A 16,982-nucleotide genomic window follows, 5' to 3' on the forward strand; every position below is an offset into this window, starting at 1 on the left:
CCAATCAGCAGGTTTAGAGTGTTTATACCATATTAAATAAAATACTGAACCAGTACAGGCATTTACATACTATTAGTTAGTTCATGTTTTTAAGACATGAATTAACTGCTTTCTGAGTATACAAATAAATGTGAGTTTATAATTAAGATGAATTCTGGCTAGATGACATAATAATCACACAAATGGTTGTGAATGTTTAAACAAAAGATATGAGTGAAGCAGTAAAAAGTACTTGGAGCATCGCGTTTGTTAAAAATGTACATGTTTTAAACCTGGGAATGTATTGTGGTGGTGCTAGCTTCATCGAGCAGTATAGGTGGCCTAAAGTACTACTGTCAGGAAGCAAGAGAGGATATGTGTAGGGAATAAAATCAAATATTGCCTTATTGGTTGATGCTTCAATTATGGGTGCATGCTAGTGTCTTCGGTCTCAAGGTATTTAGGTGGTTTGAATAAACATGGCGGGATTTGCCTGGGCGAGGAAGACATTCCTAATGATTTAGCTGCCTCGGCTTATTACTTTGAGTGAAGATCTCAGCTCTGGTGGGAACGATGAGCTCTTTGTCCTTAAAACAAGATGGAAATCTGTCTTATTTGTACTTTAATTAAGGAAAGAAAATGTGAGCACTGTGTTTTTCATCTATAGGGTTGCATGAGTGTTACAGTTCTTGAAGGGCTACCATTCTCCCATGTCCATATAGGACTGGAGCAGTCACAGAAGCCTGGTCATACCATTCCATAGAAAATATATGTTATCTGGATGTTATTGCTCTGAAATGAGTTTGATTCAGTGCCAAGCAAATGTTTCAATAGAAAGTTTTGCTAACCTAATAAAAGGTTTCTACTTCTTTCTCTGAGTCTGAAAGATTCTATGGTAGAAAGGAGAAGAGGAGGGATGATAAACTCTGGTGCAACCCCAGAGGAGAGATGCCATTCAAATTTTAATATGTGCTTTAATTCTGGGAGAAGTTTATGTTGAATACAGATGGGAAAAGGTATCAGGAACGTGTGGACAGGGGAGTATTAACTTGACAAACTACGGGTCTTAAATATTGATGTAATTTGCTCGGAATGTGGAACCGTGCAAGAGAGAGGGTGCTGAGGCTGCTTACAAAGATATTCAGAAGCTAAGAACCTGTGACCAGCTCGTTCTAAAGGGATGCCATCCTGCTGAATCGCCTGCGTCTCCTTGGAGTCATTATTGCTGAGGCAGTTAGTACTGGGGAAGCAGTGTTGTAGCCTATTACTGCAGGGATAGTCAGCACAGAATTAATTTGGCATCACTGCATTAGCCTTGAATTCAGTGTTCGAGCCTACCACTGCAGAGGTAGTCAGCACAGATTTTACTGGCAGAACTGCATTTGCCTTGAAATCAGTGTTGTATCCTATTACTGCACAGATAGTGAGGAACTTCGATTTTCGATTGTGATCGTATCGACCCGCCATTTTGTGCTCCACCGCCATCTTGTGTTGCCCTCACTCAGGCAGCACGACGATCGAAGTCTTTTTCTGCAGCTACGTGTCAAAATAAGTCTTCTGCCTCTATTTGCAAAGCTGGTGTTAGGATTGGCCGAGTACACTAATCCCTGTCTGGTTTTTCTAATCCTCGTCTCAACTATCTGTTGGTTCACACTATTCTCCTCTGACTTTATCTTATCGTCTGGCCTTCGCTGTCCTCTGCTAGCATTCTCTCGTTTCACAACTGTCCTCCAACACACACAAACGTATCTCGCCACCTGCAAGTTAGTTGTGGATCTGTTAATGAATTAGTTTGAGGGAGGGGTGACAAACACAGTTGGAGGAGAGGTTTCTTCGAGTCATCTGATACTTTTGTTTTCAAACCTTTCCTATTGGTGCTGTCCTGTTTTCCAACTTTTCTTATTGGCTCTTTTCTATATGTTCTGGGTGTGTATTTAGTTAATGTATACTTTTCATATGTGGTATATAAGATTGTGCGCCACGGAGTAAAGTGGCAGTCTCCTGAGAACCTACCTCGTGTACTTCTGGGACAACTGTACTAGCTGCAGCTAATAAATCTAATCTTTTACGCCGACAGAGTGTCCCCGTGTCTCTGTGCAGCTAAGCAGGACAACCCAGGAGATTAAGGCGTACCCTGCGCCGCCAGGTCCAAAAGGTTCTGGTTCTTCAACTGGCGCCCAACGTAGGGCGGCTTAAATGGTACCGGTTCTGCCCGAAGGTCGTGAGGAACCCCGCAAGAAAATTCTGGAGGAATCGCGAGCCACATCAAGCGACCCCTGTATGTCGAAAGTGGTCCGAAGGTCTTTTGCAGCGCGCTTACTCCTTCCTGACGGCTACTAACGACTGCTGACCTGACTGCCGCACTGCCTTGGCCCTTCCTTTGGTGATGTATGGTAAGGCGAGACGATAGACGGGCCTCTGTTGGTGTAAGAAGACGTCCTTAGTTAAGTATTTTGTGGGTCGCGCCCACAATTTTTGTCCTTAGTCCCTCTGGTTCTTAGATTCGACTATTGCACTAGTCGAAGCCGAGGGTAAGTGCATTTGTGCTGCGTAAACTGAGTTTTACCCCCTTGAAGTTTGTGAACAGTCAGGTGAAATCACGAGATGCCTGGTCTGACTAAGTTTGGAAAACTTTGTTGCTTTGGTTGTAATAGGGATTCCCGACTTGAGGACTCTTGTCCGATTCCTTCGGTTGGAACTCCCACATATGAGCTCTATTCAAAACATGGTATTGGCCCCATTGCCTTTAAAGAGACATGGACCCAATACACGAAGAAAGATGGTGTTTTAAAATGGCCAGAAAATGGTAGCTTTGATTCTGATGTGCTAGATAATTTGGAAGCCGTTTTATTCAAAAGAAAAGCCCGGCCGGCAATGTTTGACTCTTTCCGCCTTTGGCGTAAGGAAGCCAAACAGAGAGAAATTAAGCAAGCAAAACAATATAGGAAAGCACAGGGTATGACTATTATACAGGCTGCCCAACAATTCAAAGATGATGAAATTAATAATGCGATGGAAATTTCAGAAAGACAGCATCGTATGGTGATAGATAAATGTTATCCGGTATTGCCTGTTTACCCTTCCGATAACAAGAAAGATTTAGAAGAAGATCCCCTAATGTCCCATTTATTGAGGTTGCTTCCGCCCTATGCACAAGGTACTAATGCACCTCAGTTGTTACAGCCTGTTCAGCTGCCAGCAGTACCTCCGCCTGTTCCGGCTCTTCCGCCTTTGCCCCTTTTAGTATCTCCGCCTCTACCAGTGTTGCCTTTAACTTCAACTTCCTTGCCCTCATCTCCTGATCTTCGATTTCCTTTGCCTTCTGCTCCTCCTGCAATAACCGGTTCTCCTTCCACTAATTCGCCTAATACCTTGTCCCCTATTCTTATGTCCAATTCTCCGTCTGTGCGTAAGCGTCTCACGGACACCGTCACTGGTATTCTATCTCCTTTCTTTGAAGCTTTAAATGTGTCTCCGGCTTTTGCTCGAAGATAATCTCGTAGTCAGTTTCCAGATTCTGAAGAACGAGAAAGGTTGGACTCTCTTGCACATAAATGGATCAAGAAGGGTCCTCAGTATAGTGTGCCTGATATTATGTCTACTTTCTCACAATGGAATGCGCCTACGCAAAGATATGTTTTTAATGTAATGTGCGATACTTTCATTAAAGAATGGGAGGATGTGAATTCGAGTCCGATCCCACAGGATCTGTTAGATGTTCAGACTGATTTTGATAAAGGACTTGTTGTGGGTTTTAAGGTTGAGAAAGCTGTAAGGACACTTATTTCTTATAGATCCTTGTTGTCCTCTCAGACTTTCTTTGATTCCGATCCATCGGTTAGACTGACACTAAAAAATGATCCTATGAGAGAGGTTCCTCCAGTATGGAAGGAAGAGGTCGCAGCAGTAGGTGCTAATCCAGCTATTCCTGCTCATTTTCAACGTATATGGGTACATGTTCCATGGAAACGATCTGAAGTTTTGGCTCTTAAGCAGACTCTACCGGATCCTCGTAAAAACCCTGCAGGTTATTATAAAGAATTATCACAGACAGTTGACGCTTGCATCATGAACCTAGCTGATATGATATGTTGATGGGAAATGTAGTCCCACAGACAATATGGGCTAGGATTCGTAAAGAGAATCACGCACAGGAATTAGGTGCTAATTGGGATGTTATAACTGCCACAGATAGAGACCAAGTGGGTGGTGCAAAACCTGACGCTTTGATTTCGGAACTCCCTGGTAGGATTATTACATTAATGAAAACGATGATGCCTGCATTGAGAGTTAACTGGGATAAATTAGCAGCATGCAAACAAAAGAAAGATGAGAGTGTCTCAGATTTCTTTACTCGTTTCGAGGAGACATTTATTGATCACAGTGGTCAAGATATGGCTACAGAGGGTGGTCAGCGATTATTTGTGGACAAATTCGTATTTAATTTGCTTCCCGAGCAGTCACACAAATTGAAAGATTCTGAAAGTTCATGGGCTGTTTCTTCTTCTGCCCAGATATTGGCTACTGCACAATATTATGAAAATAGAGATAAGGAAGAAAGAGAAAAGCAAGAGAAAAAGACGAAAGAACTGAAAACAAAGGTTCTCTTGCAACAAGCTTATCCTCCTCGCTATGTTCAGCCTCAGTTTCAACAGCCTCCGCAGTTTCAGAGGTTGTATCAAAAACCTGAGCCATATATTCCGCGACCTTTGTTAGGTCCTAATCAATGTGCCTATTGTAGAGAAGAAGGTCATTTTAAAAGTAGTTGTCCGGTTTTATTGCAGCGCAATGGAGCATTATCTGCTCCACGAGGTCGTGGTGGCCTCCAGTCAGCAAACAGAGGTAGAGGTCGAGGTGTGTCAACTCAAGAACAACGTTCCCTTCCTCTTCCCAATTCTGTGAATTATTTTGATCAGCAAAATGTTAGGACTACACAGTATTACAATGAGGATTGTTATGTTGTAAGCGAGAATGAAAGTCTTCATGCTAACTTGGACAGCCATGGACAAAGTAAGGGAGTTGTGTCGATTCCAGTAGATCAGAATGGACCCTATGTTAATGTCACTACAATGGGTATTTCAGAGCCATTTCTCCTAGATACTGGTGCGATGAGAAGTTCTATCATTCATTCTAAACTCCCTGGGGCACCTTTGTCTGGCTTAACAAATGTTTCTGTAGGATTTTCTGGTGCCCCTGTTCGTAATCCGGTTTCCTGCCCTTTGCCTATTTCAATTGGCCCTTATGATTTGGAAGCTTCACTTCTTTTGACGAATGGTTGCGGTGAGAATCTGTTGGGTTTGGACTTATTGAAAAGAATGCATGCTACGATATATTGTTCTCCCTCAGGTGTACATCTTACTTTAGGACAAAAACTGATCTCTCCAATGTATTTGTCCAGAGGTCAATTTCCACCTGAATTGCTTTCTCTTCCGGCAACGCTTTGGGCCACGGGTCCGAACGATGTGGGTTGTCTTGAGGTTCCATCTTATGCTGTCACTCTTAAGCCTAAGGTTGAATTGCCACGTATTCCGCAGTATAGAATTTCTACTGAAGGTGAAAAAGCGCTCTTGGAAATCATTCAAGATTTGATTCAGAAGGGTGTGGTTGAGGAAACGAGAGGTAACATATGTAACAGTCCTATTCTTCCTGTTCTTAAACGCACTGATCCTTCTCAGCCTCCTGTATATCGTTTCGTGATTGATCTCCGGGAAGTAAACAAAATTGTTGTACCACAATTTCCCGTAGTCCCAGATATCACTGCTCTGTTGACAATGATACCTTCCACAGCGACTTGGTTCTCTGTTATCGATCTAAAGAATGCCTTCTTTAGTATTCCCATTGCTGAAGAGAGTGGGGATAATTTTGGCTTCTCTCTTGGAGGCCGAAGCTTCCGGTTTAAGCGCGCACCTCAGGGCTATTGTGAAAGTCCCTCTATTTACAGTCAAGCTTTAAAACGTCATCTTGATGCTTTTCATTTGCCGTCTGGTGCTGCTCTTATTCAATACATGGATGACTTGTTGGTTGCTGCTGATTCAGAAGATATTTGCAAAGATGTGACTGTTGCATTGTTACGCCATCTGTTTAATCTGAATCATAAGGTTTCACCTTCAAAACTATAATACGTTCGTCGAGAGGTTACCTATTTGGGTCATCTCCTATCAAAGGAGGGACGACGATTTACCCCAGAACGAATTCAGGCGATTGCGCAAATGTCTGTGCCATCCACACAAAGGGAGGTACGTGCCTTTCTGGGTATTACTTCTTATTATAGGCAGTGGATCCCTAACTTCTCTTTGTTGGCCAAGCCTTTATTGGCACTCACTTTGAAAGATACGCATCAGCCCCTTCCATGGACTGACGAATGTCAGAGGAGTTTCACTGATTTGCGTGCTGCTCTGTGTTCTGCTCCTGCATTGGGTACTCCCGATTACAGTAAGCCTTTCACGCTCTACGTTTATGAAAGAGAAGGGTGTGCGTTGTCAGTTTTAACGCAGCGATTTGGAGACAAACAGCGGCCATGTGCATATTTTTCGGCTACGTTAGACCCAGTAGCTAAAGCATTGCCTATTTGTCTCAAAGCAACAGCAGCAGCAGCGATTTCTATTCGACAGTCTGCTGGAATAGTGTTAGATAACACACTTATTGTTATGGTGCCGCATGCAGTGGATACCTTATTAAACCGAACAAAAACACAACATCTTACGAGTGCTCGTTTGTCTGGATATGAGTTGACACTTTTGGCTAGTCACGTACACATCAAACGATGTAGCACTTTAAATCCAGCTACTTTGTTGCCTCTTCCAGTAGACAAAGATGACCAAGAACAACATGATTGTTTTCTCCGTACTGAGGAAGAGACATAAGGAAGAATTGATCTGAAAGACACGCCGCTAGAGAATCCAGATGGAATTCTATGAGTGGATGGTTCTTGTTTTAAGCTTCCTAATGGAGATACAGTTTCAGCCTATGCTGTTACTACTTTACATACGGTTGTGGAAACCGCAAGTATCAGACACAATTCAGCTCAAGCAGCAGAATTGATAGCTTTAACGAGAGCATGTGTGTTGTCCAAAGGAAAAAGAGTGAACGTGTACACTGACAGTCAATACGCCTTTGGTGTAGCGTTTAATTTTGGGCGTCTTTGGAAAGAGAGGGGTTTCTTTACTTCACATGGCACAAAAATACAACATGGTCAATTAGTGACTGATGTTCTTGAGTCACTTTCTTTGCCTGCCCAGATAGCAATTGTGAAGTGTAGTGCGCACAAGAAGATTACAGACGATGTTGGCCGAGGAAATGCATTTGCGGATGAAGTAGCGAAAGAGACAGCGAGAGATACTACGAGTCGAATGCATGTTGCAGGTCCTGCGAATTGGGTTAGAGAGAGAAGAATGTATGAGGATACAGTGGAAAGTGTAAGAGCGATTCAGAAATAGGCTACAGAGAAAGAGTTGAGTAAGTGGAAAGAAAGTACAGGAATGTTGGATGAGATGGGATGTTGGGTGGAATTGTCTGAGCACCAACGTTGGCTGTTACCAGATGCCTATGTGCTGCCAGTAGTCACTATGGCGCATGGTCCAGCCCACTTAAGTGCAAAAGGTATATGCAAACTTCTGGCTCCAGTGTGGCAAAATGAAGGAATCCCAAAGTGTGCAGACAATGTAGTGAAACATTGTATTGTTTGTTTGATGTACAATCCGGGAAAGGGAACCCCAACTCCAGCAGGTCACTTTGCTCCTCCGACATATCCTTTTGAGGTGTTGCAGATCGATTATATTCATATGGAGCGATACAACAACCTCAAATATGTTCTGGTGATAGTATGCGCCTTTTCAAGATGGATAGAAGCATACCCTCTAAAAGACAACACAGCCTTATCCACAGCTAAAGTTCTACTAAAATAATTTTTCCCTAGGTTTGGTTTGCCGCGCAATGTCTGGAGTGACAATGGGAGCGAATTTGTGGGCCAAGTCATGCAAAAAGTCTGTGCGGGTCTTGGTATCAAGCAAAAGTTTCATGCGGCAAATCATCCACAGTCAGCGGGTTTAGTAGAATGCTACAACGGAACTTTAAAGTTAAAACTAGCGAAAGTTCAGGCTAGTACAGGACTCAATTGGCCCGATGCTTTACCATTGGCTCTTCTGTCCACCAGAACTGCAGTACACTCTCGTTTGGGACTTAGCCCTTACGAAGTGGTTTTTGGACGCCCGGCTAATGTATGGGGAGTCCCTCGCCCTAAGAAATACTCAGACTTGCCATATCCAATGTTAATTGACTACTTGCATGACCTTACGACTAAATTGCGTGTTCTCCATCAACAGGTTCAGAGTGCTTTGCCGGAGGTTTCCACAGACCCAGGTCATTCCATCCGACCAGGTGATTGGGTCTGCACAAAGAACTTCCAAAGGACGAAAAATTTGGAACCAAGGTGGAGAGAGCCCCAAATGGTTTTGCTCACCATGAGAACAGCAGTCAAAGTCGAAGGAAAGAAAAATTGGATTCACGGTGTGCATTGTAAGAAAGTACCTTTGCCTCTACCCTTAGATCAGTGGGTTCGTAGGGGTGTTGGTGACTCTGAAAATGAAAAGGTTCCCCGATTCATACCTTTTAGTGATGCACGCCTGAATGGAACAGTGTCTGAGAAAGTGGACAACGACATTCTTCAGGAAGCAATACCATCACATCGTCGCTTGAATACGACCAATCCGCGAACATTGTTCCAAGACCAAACTACACCTGATAAAGAACATTTTTGAGACCCAGACTGAAGAACTCTTAAGATTTCTCTCTCCTATGTAGTATTCTGTCCCGGTTGCAAGGTCACGGTAGGAGTCTTAGTTGCGACCTGAGTAGTGGCAATAGGCCTGCAGGACTTGCAGTGTCATAGGACGGCAAACAATCGTGACTAAGTGATTGAGGAAGATTGCCGTGAGCATCCACTTAAAAATATGGAAACTACACTAGGCAAAAGAGAATGTAAAGATAAAAAGAATCATTGTAAAGAAATGTATAGTCGTTGTGGTATTGCTTTATGTATTATTATATTATTGTGTATTCTTTTGGCGTGTATAAATTGGATTGTTATTGCTCTGCAGCAAAAAGTTGTCTCTCCTTCTACCTCTTCGTCTTCTTCTACTGTCTCTCCACATCTATTTCATACCCTTCCTCAACATGAACTCATTAGAAGAACTGAATATTATAACAACTCATTTGTCCAGTTGTTACATCAACATCAATTAGTGATCAATACAACTGACTGTTGGGTGTGTGGACTTATGCCACATACCGTAGAAAAAGGAATGCCATATTTAGCCCTTCCGTTCTCCTATGAAGGTTCTACTTGGGCTTATTTTGTTATCTTCTCCAATGCCTATCAAAGCAAATTCAGACAATCCGTTAGTTCACGTGTTAGTGATCCGGATTTTAGTCATAGTTCGTTGATAAAGGGAATGGTAGCTATGGCTAAAATCATGGAAAATAGTAAGATCTCCGTTGACGAGAGAAAAGCGTACACTAACTGGAACGTCACCCATTATGTCACTAGCCTTAGTGATAAAGTTAAAAAAGGAAAATCTTCACCGATTTGGACTATACCACATCAGGGTAATTTCTGTTTACAGATAAATGGTCAGTCTGCTGACACTGTACAAAGAAATAGCTGTTCCCACACATATGTCCACTCCTCTCAAAACTCGCCTCCTCTAGTGCCGTCTCAAGGCACATATTTCATTTGTTATAATAGGGCTTACACATGGTTGCCAACTGGTTTCTCCTTCTTCCCCCTACATACACCGCTTCTGCAAATCATCATCGAAACAGATACGGCAGAGGGATTATTAATTCCAAGGACACAGCAGGACAAGGATTTCTTCCTTTTTGGGGTCCAATGGCCAACAGCAGAAATATAAGGCAATTGGTTCGTGTCGTAGAAACCACCATAGACATCACTGTAGGAGCCTTAAGTAATATCACGGCAGAACTACAGGCAGATCGTCTTATAACTTTACAAAACCGAGTTGCCTTAGACGTTGTTCTCGCAGACCGCGGTGGAGTATGCAAATTGATCGGGTCAAGTTGCTGTATTTTCATACCAAATGACGCTCCGACAGTATACCAAGCTATCTCTAAGTTACACATAATCTCTGAGTCGATTCATCAGGACGAAGGTGATTGGTCATTATTGGAGTGGTTTTGGGGACTACTGTCTAAATGGGGTTGGAAAATATTGACATTCCTTGGAGTAGTTTTAGCCATCGTATTCTCTTGTTGCCTTTGTATGCACTGTGGCCCCGCCATCTGCGACCTCTGTGCTACTATGTGCATCCCTAAACCCAAGTCACAAAGAGCGGAAAATATCAGAATGATGCTACAGCAACAGCTCGATGACCTCATGGCCATCGACATTGACTCAGATTAATGTAAGTCTGTGTATCTTGCCTGAGTTCTGGCAAAAGGAGGGTCTGAGGAACTTCGATTTTCGATTGTGATCGTATCGACCTGCCATTTTGTGCTCCGCCGCCATCTTGTGTTACCCTCACTCAGGCAGCACGACGATCGAAGTCTTTTTCTGCTTTTTCTGCAGCTACGTGTCAGAATAAGTCTTCTGCCTCTATTTGCAAAGCTGGTGTTAGGATTGGCCGAGTACACTAATCCCTGTCTGGTTTTTCTAATCCTCGTCTCAACTATCTGTTGGTTCACACTATTCTCCTCTGACTTTATCTTATCGTCTGGCCTTCGCTGTCCTCTGCTAGCATTCTCTCGTTTCACAACTGTCCTCCAACACACACAAACGTATCTCGCCACCTGCAAGTTAGTTGTGGATCTGTTAATGAATTAGTTTGAGGGAGGGGTGACGAACACAGTTGGAGGAGAGGTTTCTTCGAGTCATCTGATACTTTTGTTTTCCAACCTTTCCTATTGGTGGTGTCCTGTTTTCCAACTTTTCTTATTGGCTCTTTTCTATATGTTCTGGGTGTGTATTTAGTTAATGTATATTTTTCATATGTGGTATATAAGATTGTGCGCCACGGAGTGAAGTGGCAGTCTCCTGAGAACCTACCTCGTGTACTTCTGGGACAACTGTACTAGCTGCAGCTAATAAATCTAATCTTTTACGCCGACAGAGTGTCCCCGTGTCTCTGTGTAGCTAAGCAGGAGAACCCAGGAGATTAAGGCGTACCCTGCGCCGCCAGGTCCAAAAGGTTCTGGTTCTTCAATAGTAAACACATAATTCACTGCAGCAATGAATTTACCTTGAAATCAGTGTTTTAGCCCACTACATGCAGAGATAGTCAGCACATAATTCACTGGCAGCACTGCATTTGCCTTGAAACCAGTGTTGTATCCTATTACTGCAGAGACAGTCAGCACAGAATTCACTGGCAGCACTGCATTTGCACTGAAAGCAGCGGTGAAGCCTATTACTGCAGAGACAGTCAGCACAGAATTCACTGGCAGCACTGCATTTGCCTTGAAACCAGTGTTGTATCCTATTACTGCAGAGACAGTCGGCACATAATTCACTGGCAGCACTGCATTTGCCTTTAAACCAGTGTTGTAGCCTATTACTGCAGGAACTGGCAGCACAGAATTCACTGGCAGCACTGCATTTGCCTTGAAACTAGTGTTGTAGCCTATCATTGCGGAGACAGTCAGCACATAATTCACTGGTAGCACTGCATTTGCATTGAAAGCAGTGTTGAAGCCTATTACTGCAGAGACAGTCAGCACAGAATTCACTGGCAGCACTGCATTTGCACTGAAAGCAGTGTTGAAGCCTATTACTGCATATATAGTCAGCACAGAATTCACTGGCAGCACTGCATTTGCATTGAAAGCAGTGGTGAAGCCTATTACTGGAGAGACAGCCAGCACAGAATTCACTGGCAGCACTGCATTTGCCTTGGGAAAGGGAATCTTTGATACTCAAGAATACAAATATTAAGCTCCACGAAGTTCCAGGCCGAAGGTCTGGGCTGTAAGCTAGCGGAAGAAAAAGCATTGTTTAAAGTTCTTCCCACGTGCATGCGCTCATAAACACTGATATTGAGCAGGAACTAGGAAACGTGGTATGTGGTTTGGCAAATGGCCTATAAATATTGGGATGATGGTGGGGAGATATGGACTTCTTGTGGTAAGTTCCTGGGGGCAATTGATTTACCAGGGGAGCTATACTGAAGTACTGGATAAAGTTCTACCTGAAGTCATATTTAAAGGCAGCTGCTTCAGATGTCATCTCGCTTTGGCCACAATGTGATGCAGCCAGTCCTGGAGTGGCCTTATAGAGGCTGAGGTCCATAATTGAGATTATCTCTCTTAGGGCCTGTTGTAGAGATGAGGCGTTATTTATCGCCCCTTGTAAATAACAATATCGCAGAGTTTGTTATTTATTGGGTGTGATAAAGAACACCTATTATGAATACATGGGAAATAGTGTGGGGTATTCGGTGCTTAACGCAGCAAAATCTGCATGCTACGGTAAATGCCGTACACATTTCCCCCAGTACATTTCTGTAGGTTTCACTTGCCAAAATTTAACTGAGCTTGACATATTTAACACATCTGACAATTATTGGATGCGTTAAATGTCTTATAAGTCGTAATTCCGACCCATACGTAAACTGGGGTTTATGCACAGTTCGGCATATAACGAGTGCTCATAATGAGGCCCTTATGTCATTATTACATACTATGGGTGTCTGGCCCTTTCAAACAACGTCTACTCTCACTGAAGGTAATGTGAGCCTGTTGCAGATGTGCTACCTTCCATCTTCAAACATATATCTAGTAAAAGCAATAGCTGGTAGGATACAATCTGCCAAAATGGGTAAGCACAAGAGAGATGCCTCTTCCAAACCCAAAAGCCGTGACATAGGGCAAATGCTAAATCGTCTGGACCCCCACTGAAATAGAGAAAGTAAATAGATCTGCTGCAAGAAGACAAAACGGAAGTTGGTAATGGCTTTGGTAACGAATGCAGTAAACGTTTGGAGCCATGAGAGTTTACAATCTGATTGACATGGGAAAATAAATGAAGATACAGTGAGCAAAGACCATTGCAGAGGTGGGGCTTAGGCTGCATGCAAGATGCTTATGTCTCCTGGTTCCAGGTGTGGTCAAGCCAACGAGGCAGAAGCCTAGGACACAAAGATATGGGGGTCCCAAATTTACAATAAAAAATCAAAAGAAAACAAATAACATTTTTAAAGAAGGGGATGCTGGTAAAAAGAATTGTCCAAAAAGCCAGTTGCTGACAGTTAGACTAGGTTCACCTCTGCTTCGTTCCTATATTTGGAAATCTGAACGAACAGATCTCAGGCCTCGAAATTCCGAAGAATTATGAATGAAATGACGTCAAATGACAAAAAAAGGGATGTTCCTTTATTTTGGATCTTGTCATAGCACGGTTATCAATAATGCAGTGTGAATAAAACCAAGCAATATTTATTCACTGGGCACAACTAAGAAAATTAACATAACTGATATCACAATAAAAAGACAAAATCTGCCTGTAATAATTAATTCATTACACTCACCCACTTGTGCGCCAAGTCCAAAATGCTCTGCCTTGTTACTCCAGGTAGAATAATGCCATCTAGAGGAGGCGTGGCTAGTTCTTCATCTGCAGGAATAAAGTAAAGATTAATCTGCTCCCCCGAGACTCAATGTAAATAAATTTTTAGGTCAAAGCCTACCAGACAACACAGCTATCTGTTTAACGACATCTTGGAAACATTCAGAAAGCTTCATGGGAATGCATTCCGCCCATTGCTTACCGTTGGCTTTGTGGTTTGTAACTCTCATTTGCTTGCTCTCTATTTGTAAATACAACAAGATGATTATCGGAGTGCTGAAACATCTCAAACACTCACCCCCAGTCAAGAGATCTGGGTTTAATCCATCGTCCTTTTGCTCCCTATCCCCCTCAGTTTGGACCCAGCCATATGCAAATCAGTCTTGTCCCTGCTCCTCCTGGGAACAGTCCAGCCCGAACTGCTAGGCCAGGTCCTCCCTGGAGAGGAAACAACCATCCTGGGACCGATTTCAGGGTATCGCCCCTCATCAGCCAGGATAGCTTAAATCCAGTGGCACAGCGAAGAAGGGACCCACGTCTGGGTATACCCTCGGCCACTTAGAGTGGAGAAAGCAAAAGATAAACAAATGATGGCCAGAAGGCAGAACAAATCAAACATTCACCCGCAGTCAAGAGATCTGGGATGAATCCATTGTTTTTTGCTTACCATGCCACCCCAGTTTGGACCCCACAATATACAAATCAGTCTTGACATTGTTCACGTCCGAGCATACCCTTGGCCACTTAGGACGAACACAGCAAACACATCAAGATGATTAACAGAGGGCTAAAACCTTTCAACCACTCACTCCAAGTCAAGAGAGCTGGGTTTAGTCCATTGTACCTTTGCTCACTATGCCACCCCATTAATTGTTCTTCCTGACTTCTTCCTTCTAGAAAGGAGGAAAGCCACTTTAAGGCTATATCCTGGCACACAACTTATCTATCCTGATTGTCTTTGGTCAGTGATTGTGTGGCAAAAAGGCTCAAATAGCCGGATGGCTTCTGGCTCCAAAACATTTACCTACAATCATCCTTCCTGTTGAAACCAGCAGCCCTGATATGGCAATTCATCAATAATCATTTTATATATAAACAAGGGGTTATGTTCCTGAAAGGAGGTTCAGAGAGCAAACATTCAGTCACAATAACATGGCCAATGCTAGAGTCTTGAAGCCTTGAACTGGCCTTTTGTCTCATGATGCTGGTCGTCAAAATCCTCTTGGACTAGTCTCATGTGCAGTCAGACCAATGTAATGACCAGATGCCAGGGGATTACTTACGTAACAAAACATGGTGCACCGTGCTTAATAGTCCCGCACGGGGCTGAGGTAACTAGTAAAATATGATATGGTATGATATGAAATGATATGATATAATATGATATGATATGACAAGATAAAGACTTGTATAGCGCACGAATACCTGGAGGCGTTTTGTAGTGCATCTAAACAAAGGTCTGAGAAGGCCATTACTGATGAATGAATTACCAGGTTTTTAAAGATTTTCTAAAGGATAACAGATTTGTCGCAGCTTTAAGATTTAATGGTAGGCTGTTCCATTTTATGACTGTGTAGATAATAAAACTTCTGCTGCCTCAAGATGATCGTTTGAAGTTAGGAACTGCCACATTTTTGGCTGAACTGGATCGTAGCGTTCTATTGGGAAGGTACTAATTAAAACTCTCCTTCAGGTAGTCTGGTCCCAAACCATGAAGCGCTTTGCAGGCAATGCACAGGGCCTTGAAGGTAATACATTGATTGATAGGAAGCTAGTGTAACCTACTTATGGCCTGCAATGCTGATTGAAACCTAGGTATACCTAGAAGCATGCGAGCTGGAGTGGTTTGCAATGTTTGAAGTTTATTCAAAGATCTTTTTTGCATATTTTGGTTGAAACCATTGCAATTATCTATTCAAGATAGAACTAGGGGCATGACTAATGTCTTCTGTAGGTCGTGCGGAATGTATTGAAATGCTTTTTTTATTATCCTAAGAATGTAGAAGGAAGAGGAAGTGACCGAATTGACTTGACCTTGAAAGGTCAATTCGTCATCAACTATGACAACTAGGTTTTTTACCTTCCTGACCGGAGCTGGAAGGATCTCTAAGTCTTGAGGCCACCACTAAGGGGGCCAAAAAGAGACCTCATTGTCAAATAAAAGAACTTTGGTCTTTGCAGAATTTAGTTTCAGGCAATTGTTATTTATCCAATCACTGACTGCACTCCTGCAGTTCTGAAATCTCTTTCCAGTATTGTTAATACTGCTGGAAATCAAGATGACATTTTGGGTGTTGTCGACATATGATACCAAAGAAATCCCAAATATTTTGATAAAACTAGCCAAGGGGGTTACATAGGCGGTGAATAGCACTGGGCTTAACGATGAGCACTGAGGGACCCCGCAAGGCGGTGAGAAGGGATAAGTTGTGAACTCCTTCAAGGCCATTGTTTGTGATTGGATAGGAAAGATCGTAACAAGGCCAGTGACCCACCTTTGATACTGATTTTTTGTAGATGGTCAATCAACAAGCAGTGATTGACTGTATCAAATACTGCTGACCGGTCAAGTAAGATAAAGGCTGCTTTGCCTCCCCTTTTAGGTCTTGCCTGGCGTAGGCTGCGCAGACATGCGCAGTCTCGCTGGCGAGATTTAATGAGTTAGGGTAGATTTCACTAGCGGGGTTTAAGCCCCGCCCCTCTTTTCCATTGGCTGGCGTCACCGTTTATGGTAAACGGTGGCCAGCCATTGGAAAAGAACTTCCAGTGACGTACACTTTTGTCTTTTAGAGCCGTCCCAGTTGGACTGGCTGCCCGGACTTACTGCTGGCGTAAAAGGTTTTTTATCTTTATGGGGCCAAACACATGGCCCCATAAAGATAAGAAACCTTTTAGCACAAAAGGAAGTCAGGCAAGCCAGTCCAACTGGGACGGCTCTAAAAGAGAAAAGTGTACGAACGAAAAATGTCATTGCGAGCGCTTGCTGATGCTTTGTTATTCTCCCTGTTTATCCCTCCCCGTGTGTAAAAATAAACAATAAATAAATGTTTTCTATTTTTTTTTCCGGGCCCAGCCTCTCCTCTTTGCTGGTGCACCACTCCGTTTTTCAAAAGCGCTCTTGCGCACCTTTTTCAGTTCCTGCGGATGTAAGTCCCTGCAGACCCCGGTCATAGGCACGACATGCAGTTGCTGCAGATGTAAGTCCCTGCAGACCTAGGTTCCTGCGCTGTGAGATCCCTCTGCTGGAGCAGTTTCTGAATGTCTGGGCACCTAATTGAATGTGGAAACCTCCACGGCTGGCACAGGCCCCGCTTCAGAGGTGGGCGGCCTGCCAGTTTTGTACCCTCGAGGCAGAAACAAACTCCTAAATAGAAGGAGGGCGGGGATGGGGGGAAGAGGTTTTCATCTCCTGCCAGCGGCTGGAAGAGCC

At 43.3% G+C, this 16,982-nt stretch overlaps 1 protein-coding gene across 2 annotated transcripts in view; it reads right to left on the reverse strand.

The window, feature by feature from the left end:
* The window catches only part of BCAT1 (branched chain amino acid transaminase 1), a 410,432-nt gene that overhangs the window by 52,074 nt on the left and 341,376 nt on the right, over nt 1-16,982 (reverse strand). For both annotated transcript variants that reach the window (XM_085652755.1, XM_085652754.1), the window contains exon 8: nt 13,515-13,600. In XM_085652755.1, coding sequence (XP_085508881.1) covers nt 13,515-13,600 — 86 coding nt within the window. The remainder of the gene's footprint in view (nt 1-13,514; nt 13,601-16,982) is intronic.

The sequence above is a fragment of the Triturus cristatus genome, chromosome 4_1 (genome assembly GCF_964204655.1).
Source record: "Triturus cristatus chromosome 4_1, aTriCri1.1, whole genome shotgun sequence".
NCBI lineage: Eukaryota > Metazoa > Chordata > Amphibia > Caudata > Salamandridae > Triturus > Triturus cristatus.